At 44.5% G+C, this 13573-nt stretch overlaps 1 protein-coding gene across 2 annotated transcripts in view; it reads right to left on the reverse strand.

The window, feature by feature from the left end:
- LARS2 (leucyl-tRNA synthetase 2, mitochondrial) overlaps window positions 1-13573 on the reverse strand; it is a 147133-nt gene that overhangs the window by 74524 nt on the left and 59036 nt on the right. For both annotated transcript variants that reach the window (XM_070358886.1, XM_070358885.1), the window contains exon 7: window positions 5561-5704. In XM_070358886.1, the coding sequence (XP_070214987.1) occupies window positions 5561-5704 (144 nt within the window). The remainder of the gene's footprint in view (window positions 1-5560; window positions 5705-13573) is intronic.

Raw genomic sequence — 13573 nt, forward strand, 5'->3', positions numbered from 1 at the left:
TACGACCAGTGTGAGCCTCCGTTTCCCCATCAGTAAAATGGGGTAACAGGTGGTACCCACCCTCCAAAGAATAATGTGAACGTTCAATAAGATGAACGTGCAAGGAAAAGCCTGGGCACTGATCAGATCGGGGGCAAGCAGGCAGGAAGTGGGAGGTGATCACAGACTTGGTTCGTATTTAAGCAGTTGCCAGGTAACTCCTGGAAACTTAAGAGAACATCAGCATCAATTAGGTATGGGTGTTGACCGAGCACCATCAGGGCGTGAGCATGTCCACTTTAATGCCAAAGAGGAGCCACGTACAGTGTCCCAGCATCTTGTCTGAGGACCTCCGCGGAGGCAGCGTCTTGTCTGAGGACCTGCGCGGAGGCAGCCTCTGGGGGCTACAGGAGGGAGTGCAGAAGTCAAAACCACAAATCCGTCAGAAAGAGTCAAATGGGAAGCCGTCTCTCCACTTGTCTCGCCTTCCCATTGTCGCCCTGCTGTCAGGAACCGAAGCGCTCGTTCCAGCAGGCTCTGAACCCCCTCTGCTTCCTGCATGTAGTCTCCACTCTGCCCTCCCCTCCTTGCTCCCCCCTCGCGGTGCTGCCCACCACAATCCTCCCACGCATTTCTGCCAGGACTAATCCATGCTCTTCAGATACTCCTACTGCCAGTTTTCTTTCTTCACAGAACAAGTGGCTGAAATCACTTTTAATGTTTCATAAAGCAAACAATCCTGGGAAGGACTGGATGGGGGATACATGGAGAAACATCAAATACATCACGGAACAGCCTCGATAGAAGATTTTTATATTTCAGATGTTTTATATTTTAATTGTCACATCAGGCATCATCTTTCTAATTTGGAAGTTACGAGAATGAAAAGAGGGCTCCTCCAGCCATGCTCCCAAGCAGACCACCAGCTGTACACCATCGAGGCAGCCCTCAGGCCTGGTCAATCAGATGTACACACGGAGCTCTAAAGATAACTGCCGGGCACAACTTGGCCATCCCAGCACCCATTCCCCGTTCCCTTCCCCCAACCATCTTGACTACAGAAGCTAAAAAGCTCAAGTCTGCTTTCCTAGCCTTCCACGCCTGCGTGTAGCCACATGACACAATAATGGATAACAGAACATCAGTGGAATTTGGCTGTGCATTTGTGGGAAAGGTCTTGCTTTCCGGTTACTAACATTGCCTCTGTCTTGAATGGAAACATGATGTCTGATCTGCAGAAGCTATCTTGCAACCATGAGGTGACAGGCAGGAAGGAATGGCTGATGAGAACCATGGAAATGCCAACTCAGAGCCCTATCCCAGTTTGGGCCCAGCAACTGGGACTTCTTTGGGAAGGAATCTCCCATTTATTAAGTCGCCATAACTTGGGTTTTCAGTTACTTGTGGCTAAAAGCATTACTGACTCAATATCTCATCCTTGTCTATATAGCAAGACCTCATCACTAATTCAACACTATTGCTGTCATATGTGGAGAAGGAAATGGCAACCCACTCCACTGTTCTTGCCTGGAGAATCCCAGGGACAGGGGAGCCTGGTGGGCTGCCGTCTCTGGGGTCGCACAGAGTCGGACATGACTGAAGCGACTTAGCAGCAGCAGCTGTCTTATGAGGTTTTAAAGTAGATGTCCTGTCTCACTTGATCTTCTTTGAAGTTTTAGACCCATTTATCCAAGAATCATTTATTTCTACATCTCTACTCAAATGATTCATTGTCACTGCAAACTCAAAAGGGTCAGGACTGTGTCTCTTCCAGGACTCCCTATCCCAGTGAGTAGCTGTATCATTCACTTTGTGTCTAGATCAGGGGCTTTCTTCATGACATCATCTCCTACATACTTTCATTCAATATCACCAAGTTCTTAGGCTTTGCCATATGAATATTTTTCTAACCTACCCATTTATTCCCACTACCATCTAAGTTATGCATGCCTGCTGCTGCTGCTGCTAAGTCACTTCAGTTGTGTCCGACTCTGTGTGACCCCATAGACGGCAGCCCACCAGGCTCCCCCGTCCCTGGGATTCTCCAGGCAAGAACACTGGAGTAGGCTGCCATTTCCTTCTCCAATGCATGAAAGTGAAAAGTGAAAGGGAAGTCGCTCAGTCGTGTCCGACTCTTCGCGACCCCATGGACTGCAGCCTACCAGGCTCCTCCGTCCGTGGGATTTTCCAGGCAAGAGTACTGGGGCACGGCAATAACCTCCTAACTGGTATCTCTGCATCCTCACTTACCCTTTCCATGGTGAATTTATAAAAACACAAATCTGATCATGTTACTCCTTTCCTTAGAATCCTTTAATGGTTTCTTAAGAATCAAATGATAAAGTACGGATTTCTTAAGGCACTGCCTTATCTGGCCCCTAACCATTTCTTCAGGTTTTCCAGCCCTATCTTGAGTTTCTCCTCTTGGCTCTCCTAGTTTCAGCTATACCATCATTATTTCAGTTTCTTAAACGTGTCATACGCATCTGTTTTAGAACTACCACTTGTTTTGTCCCCTATATGGAGTGACAGGGGCTCCTTTACAGCTTTATGGCCTATTTAACCCTTACGCATCCCTCTGCAGCTCAAACAATAATCTTCCATTTCAGATGTTATACTTTTCTGTTCTAGATTTCCATTTTTTTTTAAATGTTTCCATTTCTCTCCAGAGATTCCCCTGTCCACTCATCTGTTCACTCCTTATGACCATCTTTTCCTTTATCTCAGGATCTATGTGAAAAAGTTGGCTTAAAGCTCAACATTCAGAAAACGAAGATCATGGCATCCGGTCCCATCACTTCATGGGAAGAAGATGGGGAAACAGTGGAAACAGTGTCAGACTTTATTTTTCTGGGCTCCAAAATCACTGCAGATGGTGGCTGCAGCCATGAAATTAAAAGACGCTTACTCCTTGGAAGGAAAGTTATGACCAACCTAGATAGCATATTCAAAAGCAGAGACATTACTTTGCCAACAAAGGTCCGTCTAGTCAAGGCTATGGTTTTTCCTGTGGTCATGTATGGATGTGAGAGTTGGACTGTGAAGAAGGCTGAGCGCCAAAGAATGATGCTTTTGAACTGTGGTGTTGGAGGAGACTCTTGAGAGTCCCTTGGACTGCAAGGAGATCCAACCAGTCCATTCTGAAGGAGATCAGCCCTGGGATTTCTTTTGAAGGAATGATGCTGAAGCTGAAACTCCAGTACTTTGGCCACCTTACGTGAAGAGTTGACTCACTGGGAAAGACTCTGATGCTGGGAGGGATTGGGGGCAGGAGGAGAAGGGGACGACAGAGGATGAGATGGCTGGATGGCATCACTGACTCGATGGATGTGAGTCTCAGTGAACTCCAGGAGCTGGTGTTGGACAGGGAGGCCTGGCGTGCTGCGATTCATGGGGTTGCAAAGAGTTGGACACGACTGAGCGACTGATCTGATCTGATATGATTTCTCTTGTGCTGACTCCCTTTCCCCGCCTTTATTATAGATCACAATTTCTTGGCTCTTTGCAAATCTAGTAATTTTTTACTACAAGCTGGACATTGCAGATAAAACCAACCTTTCAGCGAGTCAGAACTATGCTGTTTCCCTTTTAAGGTGTTGAGTTTTGTTCTGAAAGTTACTTTTGAAACTGTTGGGCTTATTTTTAATTAAGGTGAGTCTATTTTGATTTTGTCCTTGGTCCTAAAGAGTCATGAACATTTGTAATATATAGCCTTTCTGGGGTCTCAACTGCGTACTTTCGGCTGAACCATAACTCCAAGTCTCAGAGCACTGTGCAGCCCCCTGACAGCTCTGTTCTCCTCTTAATCCCACAGTAATCATTTTCTATTAGGCCTTATGACTTCTTGCTTTGTGCGTGTGTAGCCTTCAGTCAAGGATGTGCAGTGAACACAGATATCTGCTCACGCTTAACCACTCCCACGCCACCGCCTCTGCTGATTTTCAGGGCAAACCAAGTGCTGACTTCTAATGTCAGCTTTTGCAGTTAATTCTTCACTGGAGTTCATCAAGAAGCAGGCAAGTCACCATGGCAACTAACCACTTCTGCTGAACAGTTGAAAATTCACAGCTGACAATTTAAAGAATAATGCCACTCAGGTTATTACATTTCCAATTAGAGGCAGAGGTCAAACCAAAGAGCTAATTAGGTGGCCTTTCCACCAATGCCTATTAGAGTCATCTGACAGGTCCCTGAGGTGCCCTGGCATGCCTCCTGGTGATGTACTCACCCCAACTGCCAGCAGGTGGGGGCTCCACTGCCTGGGCTGTGATAGAAAGCTATGTCCTCAGCTTTCTTCCATTCAGCCTCTCAATACTACTAGCGTGCTTAAAAGGAGCATTATGTTAGCAAGTTCTAAAGAGTAGTTCTCCAAAACCATATGCTACATTCTGGATAAATTAAAACGGGCAACATTTTCATTTAGGACATGTCTTTGAGTGAGAGAACTAGAGGTCATGTAACCATATGGCACCAGTATGGTGAACTGGAGTACTGCAGTTCTAATTCAGCAAACTTTTGTAGTGATCAGAGGTTATTTATAACTTGTGCTTATTTTGCAATATAAAAAGTACAGAATTGGATCCGACCCAAAGTGCACTTCAGTCCAGCACCCTATCGTGATGTAGCAACCCGTGGGCTACGATGGGAAGGTACAACTATGCCACGTATGGTGGCTGCCACAGAGTAAGAACAACTCTGCATGGTGCCTTTACCTGTTCAGAGCCGGCTGACCTCCAGTCTTCTGCTGATACAAAGGTTATCAAATTGCCACAGGACATGCCCCTGATTTGTTCTAATCACTTTTCTCTGGAATTTCAGGAAGTGATCGCTCAATTCCATATCCTGAAACATGGTAGGCTCAAAGAATATCTTGCACAGAGTGGTTCTGGCATGCCCAGAATAAGCTATTTCACCCAGGCTATTGGTGATTTAGTAAGCAAGCCCCACCTTTCAATGGTTGGTTTTGCCTTGAATTTCTGAAAACATAAAGAGCCAGAGGCAACTTGAGCACTTGGTCGCACCCTCTCCTTCTGTTGATAAGGAAACTGAACTTCAGGGACTCACACTGGTTTACACTATTAATCGGAGACACAACAAGTGTTAGAGTCCAGAGCTTTGCTTCCTGCCTTGGTTCACTTTCACCCTGGCCTTCCCGCATGAAGACTGCCATCTCCTCACTCCTTTAGGCGGTCTTCTCTGGACCCTCAGAAATGTCATTCTATCTTTCTGGAGGTCTTATTAGAACTGCATAGATGAAAATACTTTTTTCCTTTCTAGTTTTATTGCTGATATAGCTGCAGATAAAGATGAATGTTTTTTGGCCTTTAGGGCAGTACAGTGATTTGTTGAAAGGTCAGCAAACAATGGCCTACGATGACCTCAGGTGCTATTCTTGATTTACAACCGAAGGACCCAAATCCATCATGCTCTGTGTGAGTGACCCTGAGGCCCACGTGCTTCCTGTCCGCACACCCTTGGCTCTAATAGCTCTAACTAGAGTTCACCTCCAAGAGGGAGGCAAATATTCAGAAGACCTGATCACACATAAGCCTTACTGGGGCGCCTCCAGGCTGACACTCACCTTTGCATAAGCAGTTGTCTTAATAAACCATTGTCTGAGGTACTTCTGTTCCACCTTTGCTCCAGAACGCCATGAACAGCCGTGTTCATCCACCTGCTCATTGGCAAGCACTGTTTGGTCCACTGGGTCCCAGTTAACCAAGGCCTGTTATAATTCATGAAACAAAATGATGCAATCTGGTGAGTATATTGAATAGGATCATATGGAGGTCCCTCACATGTGAGAGGGGCTACAAAGGCAGTATTTCTGCTCTGAGGCTTAAGGGCAGCTCCTTGGAGCATCGTTTGGCAAGGAAGCTACTGGCAAGCTGAAAAGAAAGAACGTGAACCGCCCCAGAGCCTTCACCTTATCAGGACAGGCCTGGGAAGGGAGGCTGTATGCATGCGACTAACTCAAGTTCAGAATCTGCTTGTTATAAAAGGATGGACCTGCAGATTGGAAATTTTAGTAAATAGAAGAAAAGAAGAAAACAATGATACCCAGCACTTAGCGGAATTGGGTTATTTTAGGGAAAACAATAGGTTTCTCTTAATAGAAATAGCCAAAACTTCCTGAGTGATTACCATGTGCCAGATGCTGTACCAAATGCTCCCCTAAGGTCGGCTCTTCTAATCCTCACGACAACCTTTTGAGGTAAGAATATTACTATCCTTAAGTTGCACAGGAGGAAATTAAAGAACAAAGAGATTAAATAACTTGCCTGAGGTCACACAGTCAGTAAGTAACAGAGACAGCAGGGTAGGAACTCAGGTCTCTAGGAATTGTAAACATTTTTGTGATTAAAAAAAAAAAAAACTTCTGTTTAAATTAGAGTACAACACACAGAGTAATGTGAATAAATCTTTTTTTTTTTTTTTTAATAAATCTTAAGTGTACAGCTCGATCTATTTCCACCATCACTCATCAAGACACAGCATTCCCAGCACCCCAGAAAATTCTGTTCTGCCTTCTTCCGATCAACATCGGCCCCCCAAAAGGTAGCAATATTCTGAGATCTTTCTCCATAGATTTCTTTGGCTGATAGAACCTATAGTCTTAACCAGGATGAAGTTTCTCTCCACAGAGTTCTAATTTGGTTTTAGTTTCATTTAAAACACCCCTGCCATTTACATTCACTCCTTTAAGAAAGCGTTTGTTTTCACTCATTTCTTTATCTGGCCGTGCCAGCTCTCAGTTGCCACACGTGGGGCGTTGTGGCGTGCAGAATCTTAGGTCGTGGCACGTGGGATCCAGGTCCCTGACCAGGGATACAACCCAGGCCCCCAGCACTGGGACCACCAGGGACCACCCTGCACTCACTCCTTTATGACATTAGGCACTACTTAGTACAAAGAGGGCAACGAGTACAGAGACGTGTTTGGGCAGTGGAACACATATGTTGTGTTTTAAAATATTAATAAACGATTCTAATAAGACGTTGTGCTGGATATTGTCGATTTGGCCCTCCAATCCTCTTTCCACCACATTCTTTGATGGAAGTTGTCCCCTGTGCCCACATTAACCTGGACCCTTGCCCTCTGACTGGGTTCAACCAGCTGGTTCAACCAGCTCCTTCCCGTGTGGCTCACGGGCCGGCCTCGCCTACTGCTCCCGCTACCACTCTCCCAGTTCCAGGAATGGCTCCCCTATGTCGCCCCTGCCACCCGAGGTGGGCAAAGGCTTCCTTCTGTTCCTAGTGTCACAGGTGCCGGACCACCCCTTGTGGTGGGGTGTGGGCTTCCCCGAACTCTGCACAGAATCCGCCTTTTCATCACGTTTTCTTCAGTGACTGCTGTCAGGCAGGCCCTCTTTTCTTCTGCTGGGACCCTGACTGATCCAAAGACATATCTAAAAGTTACATAAAAAGGAGGAGTGGAGGAGAGGCTAACTTCTATGGGTTGTGATTTTACAATTAAAAAGTAATATACCCACTGCAAATTTTAAACATGTAACGCGTAGAGGAGGGGTGGAAAAGACATGCATAGAGTGATTTTTCTCCCCTCTTTCTACAGTCCCCCAGATCCTTGAATCCATAGACAGAGAGAGACACAATATAGGACAAATGATTGAAGACCTAAAAACTTGAGGTGAATAAGCCAAGGGTGGCTTACTTATCTATTATTATTGCCTGCCCGTATTAGGGGTGAGGGGAAGGATACCACTTAAAAGATATAAAGAGAGGGCCAAGTACTGTTCAGTAACCAGGACAGCTCCTTCAAGAGCCCCCTGCGCCCCCCAAACCCCAAACCAGTGCACAAGTAAAACAGTACAAAATATGAAACAGAGAGCAAAAGCCCTATATGCCTTCACCTCTGCCTCCTGTCCCCACTGCAAACCGCAGGAGACATGAGGAAGCAAACACTCAGCCCTGCGGATTGCAAGAACAGGACAGGACTTGATTTTCTCATCAACATTTCCCACACAGCCTGGCAGCCCTCAGACTCCAAGTTACAAAATGCACTGAGGGATGTGTGCTCCTAAGAGGTTTACACATTATAATAAAACCCTGCTATCAAATGAAAGACAAACAGAAGCAAAACACAAAAGCAATCTTCCCCCACTGAAAGTCTTGATGGGGAGAAGAAAAATACAAAAGGAAATAAAGTTTCTAATCAAAGATGCATTCAAATCAAAGGGACATCCCTGGTGGTCCAGTGGCTAAGAGTCTGTGCTCCCAATGCAGTGGGGGCCTGGGTTCAGTCTCTGGTCAGGAAACCAGATCCCACATACCTCAACTAAGATCTGCTGCAGCCAAATAATACTAATATAAAAAAAGATGCATTCTTGTAAGTACTCAGTCTTGTTTCTTCTCAGGACCGTGATCCATCTCAAGCACAGAGTTACAGAGTTCAGAGTTGGCCTTTCTGCAGGTGGTAAAGCCACAGGTGGTCAAAATTCAGGGCCTGTAGGGTCCAGGGTGCACAGCATCCATGGCCTCTTGAAGGCCTGGAGCTGACTTCCAAATCTTTCTCTGGGTCTCCTCTCTTACGTAACAGTCTCTAACCTACAGCTTCCCTTCAAGCCATGGTCTGTCTTCTTTCATCTGGCATTCCTGGGTTTTCACATCTTGAACACTTACTTTGATGGATGCCCTGATTTTTAAGCAAGCACAGTCATGCTCCACAGAATACAGTTAATGGACAACTTCACTGACTGTGGTCACTCCCCTGGTTAATTATGGTCTCTATCACCTCCGAGGCCAACGCCATGCTCCTTACAGTCAACTAGTCTTATAAGCAAAATACAGCCTATCTCTATATTTTCCAATCAACTTTAAATCAATACTGAAATCAGTAAAACACCTGCAAAAACACTGAACTCTAGCTGACTTGCCCACTGCTTCTCTAACACAAGTTATCCAGCAACATCACAGAATGAGCCGTCATCCTGAAGAAGAGAACCTCCCCAAGTTGATCAAGGCTTAAATGCCAAGGTTAACATTTTTTTGGTCTGCGGGATTTGTGGGAAGCTTTCAGAAAGCATTTTAGAAATGCACGTCACAACACGATTCTACGCAAGAAGCGACCGTGTTCACAGATTCCAGTTTGTACAGACTGTGGTTTGTACAGATTCCAGATTGTGGGTGCTGCATCATTTTTGTCCCCTTCCCCTCCCCTTCTTGGCTGTTGAGCTCTTGAAGTCGTGGAAGACCATGGGGTCCACTGGGGATTCTCAAGGCAATTTCATTCTGATGCTTTTAAAACTTAGTTTTAATTGGAGGATAACTGCTTTTCAATGTTGTGCTGGTTTCTGCCATACAACAACGTGAATCGGCCATAAGGATACATATATCCCCTCTCTCTTGAACCTCCTTCCCACCCCACTCCTGGCCTACCCCTCCAGGTTGTCACAGAGCACTGGCTGAGCTCCCTGGGTCATACGGCAACTTCCCACTAGCTGTCTGTTTTAAATATGGTGATATATAGCATTGAATCAGCCTGAGTTTATCAGCCCTCTTTTCTGCGACACGGACACCCTGGTGCCTACCGCCCCAGCAGGCCTCCTGTGTCAAAGCTCGTCCTTTCTCATCTCATCCTGTCCTTCCTCTGGATCCTCTCTCCGCCTGCTTCCTGGCCCTCACCCTCTTCACCAGCTGCCAGTCTTAACAGAGTAGATCCTCCATTAGCATGCTCCTTCTCCTCAAGCTCTCCTTCCGTATGACTGGAGACCTTTTCTGAGTATCCTGCCATGCAGCTTCAGGTTCCAAAGGCTGGTAAGATATGCTTTAGGGTATTGATTTTCTCAAGGACTATTAGCTTTTTTCTTGACAAAAGCTCACTTAATTAAGGAACACCACATAGATCTCATTAAAGGATCTAATTCTCAAAATCGATTTTGCTCTATTCCATCCAGAATGGGCCTGAATTTGGACTCGGTCCAGAATGGGGTGGGGGGTGGGGGGGTGGAAAGTTCCCAAGGCCACCGCTTGCTGCTTGCACTACCTTCCAAAGACACCAGGGGGCAGACTGGGAGAGGCTGCCTGTTTGTGCCCCGCGTCTCTTTAAGTAGCTTAGGCTGGTGAATTAACACTAGCAGCAGCTGCCGCTGAAATCAAGGGTCAAAGACAAATTCACAGATTAAGTGGCGCTCCACAGTTCCCTAGAACGTCCAAGTAGAACACGGCATCATTATTCTCTCTACTAGCTACATCCACGGAATTTCTTTTTTTTTAACCAGAGAGGTGATATTTAATGTTCTCCCAAGAAGAAGTCTCTATTCATATTTTTGGCTGAAAATATTTTTGGTCCGTGACAGCAAGAACAGATTCGCTTCTTCGATGGAAATAAACATTTTGATGGACAGTGCTTGTTAAGAACAAGAGTTAGACTCCAGCTCTGCTTTGTAATGCTCTGCTAAAATACTCTCCCTAAATGTCCATTTATACTTACAGCAGAACTGAATTTAAGGATTAAGGCTATCTTTATTTATTATTTTTTTTAAAAGGCTATGACAATGCCATTAGAGGAAAAGTATTAATATGTGAATTATTTTTTTTGCCAAATATGCTTTACAAAGTATGCTATATGCAGTTTTTTTTAAATCAAATTAACTTTCTTATGCTAACTTCAAAGCTTATATTTTGAAATAAACCCCAGAAATAGAAAGGGTTATAAAAATAGATATATCAGTATGTTTTATGTTTTAAAGCCAATTTGAAGACGGCTATCCAATAAAAGGAAATCTACCTGGAAAAAAATACTTTGGATTAGAGACAACTCTGGTCCTCAAACAATGTACCCAGTGTGCATGTTACATTCTATTTATGATTTTTTTCCTTAGATCATGTCATTTAAGTGACTTAAAAGAACGCATCAAAAAAAATTTAAATCAATAACCAGCAGTAAAAACACTGTCTTTCTAAATGAATACCCATGAGACAATCTACACTGTTTTTCTGTAATACCTTTCCTTGTGCAGGCTGCCTCAGAATTAGCCAGGAAGCTTCAGGATTTTTTAACTTTTTGCTTTTCCAATTTAAATATAATAATGACCCTAGGTGACTACAGGCATGCACAGATGGGCACTTATTAAGGATGTACTCTGTGCCAGGCACCATCCAGCCTCTCCACAAGCATTCACCAGTTTAATCCTCGTAACAACCCTCTGAAGCGGGGAGAAGAGGCTTGTGGTAGGCAGAACAATCACACCCCAGAGATGTCCACGTCCTACGTCACTTGCAACCGGTGCCACCTACATGGCAAAAGGATCTTGGAAGACATCTGATTAATGAAGGATTTGGAGATGGGGAGATTAACCTGGATTAACCAGATGGGCCCAAAGTAATGAAAAAAAGCTCTTATAAGAGAAAGAGGAAGGCAGAAGAGTCAGAGTCTGAGTCTGAGGAGATATGACAATGGAAGCACAGTCAGAGAGATTTCAAGATGCTCTGGTTTTGAGGATGGAGAAGGGTCCAAAATCAAGGCTGGGAGTAGCCTCCAGAAGCTGGACAAGGCAAGGAAAGAGATTTTCCTCTCGTGCCTTCAGAAAGAAGGCAGCTCTGCCAACATCTTGATTTGTATCCCAGTGAGACCTATTTCATGGACTTCTGACCTCAGAAACTGTAAAACAATGAATCTGTGTTGTTCTAAGCAACCCAGTTTGTGGTAATTTGTTACAGCAGCAGCATCAGGAAAGGAATATAGGCTGTTTCCATGACAGAAGGAGTCAGAGGGAAGACTGGACCAAATTCCCAGGGGTATGGATATCAGAGAGGTGTGTGTGTGACACTGATCTGGAAATCACTGGGGAAAAGAGATATCTGGACCCGGGAGCACAGTTGTGCTCATGCAGTGGGGGACCCCCTGGAACCCCTTCCATGTTTAGAAAAGTTACTCAGCTCCTAAGACAGTGCTTATGACTGGCTTTGGCTCCAACCCAATATTGAAGAGGTTAAGCTTCCTACTTGGGTTTGATGTACTTAGAACTGAAGCAGCACTAACAAAGAGCGAAGCAAGTGTCCTATGAAGGAATATTACAGTAAATATTCAATATATTCAGAGTCAGCTTAACTATACAACACACAGATACAAAAAATCAAGTGTCTCATAAAGGGCTATCAACACAGCCAAGGGCTTCGTGCAAGAACTGTTTACACTGCTATATTAACGTGTTACCTCTTTCATATCGCATCCACAGAAAGAGTAACAAAGCAACTGAGGATAGTTAACACTGGCTAATCCAACTGATGCCGTGTACCACTGCTTATACTCTAAAGAACAGTTTTACCTGCAGGATGTCCTCTGCTTTGCTGTAGCTTTTTTGTGTTCTAGTAACTTTGATTTTTGTCTGTCCTTCCTGCTATTACTTGGGATACACAACGTGGCTTGTGATCTCTTAATCCCTCTGCTCGGACCCATGGGTGATTCCGGTGTGGAAACCTGACTGGCGTACAATTCTGATCCACCTGAGCAGGGAGGTTCTTCTGGGAAGGAGTCTGCCAGGCTGCTCGGTTAGCACAGAACCTGGTGATGAAAGTGGGAAGCTGATATTTTCCCACCAATTCCCTTCTGACCCTTTTGCTTCTGAATGTTGAATAATGCTGTTAAGAAAAATTATTCCAAATTTAGCAAAAGGGGTTGCTTCTTCAAGGCAAGCTGGAGTTGGCTAGCAGAGCCACAGCCCCCAGGGATTATCTGATTTTTTAGGGATGTTTACCTTTGTTTGACTCCCTCTTCATTATTAAGTTATTTTATTGGGTTGGCCAAAAAATTCACTTGGGTTTCTCCATAAGATGGTATGGAAAAACATGAATGAATGCTTTGGCCAACCCAATACAACTCTGCAAGGGTGCCAAAGAAGAGGTTAACCTACAGAAAACACAGAGCAACACCAAAGCTTTCTGTCTGAGAGTGACACAAATGGCTCTCAGGCAATGACAAAGCAAATGATTTCTGATTCACGGAAAGACTGTCCCCAAAACTAAGTTTATGCCCGGGAGGACACTAAGCAGTTTTGATCTATCAGCAAACACATTTCACATGCCTTTGACTCTACAAATCGTCCTTCCTTGAAATATCATTTGAACCAGTCTTAACATACAGCTGGTTCTCTTGCTAATGAACGAGCTGAATACAATCTTTGACACATGTTCATTTTATATTTGTATGGGAGTCATGTTTCTAACTTTTGAAAATTATTCTGTAACAACACAATGATACGTCCTACACAACAAGGCCTGCTGCAGTCAGCACCCTGGACAGGTACTTCTGTCTCTCCCTCTCCTCACCTACCAGCTTCTGGGCACAGGAACAGCTATGCTGTGTTAACAAATTAAACTGACTCAAGAGCGTTTACAGTGGTTACAGATGAGTATGACTTGACTCCACAAAGTTCTCACTTTCAATGTATCCCAAATGTTAATGGGGACTGAATACTTAAAAAAAAAAAAAAAAAAATTAACAACATTGTATTTTAAACAACCAATATTTTAAAAATATCCTCAGTTTAAAGCTGAGAGTGGGTTTGGGATTGTATACTTTGTACAGAGCTTCTCAGTGTGGTTCATAAACCTCTGGAGTCCTGGAGACCACTACA

The sequence above is a fragment of the Bos mutus genome, chromosome 22 (genome assembly GCF_027580195.1).
Source record: "Bos mutus isolate GX-2022 chromosome 22, NWIPB_WYAK_1.1, whole genome shotgun sequence".
Lineage (NCBI taxonomy): Eukaryota > Metazoa > Chordata > Mammalia > Artiodactyla > Bovidae > Bos > Bos mutus.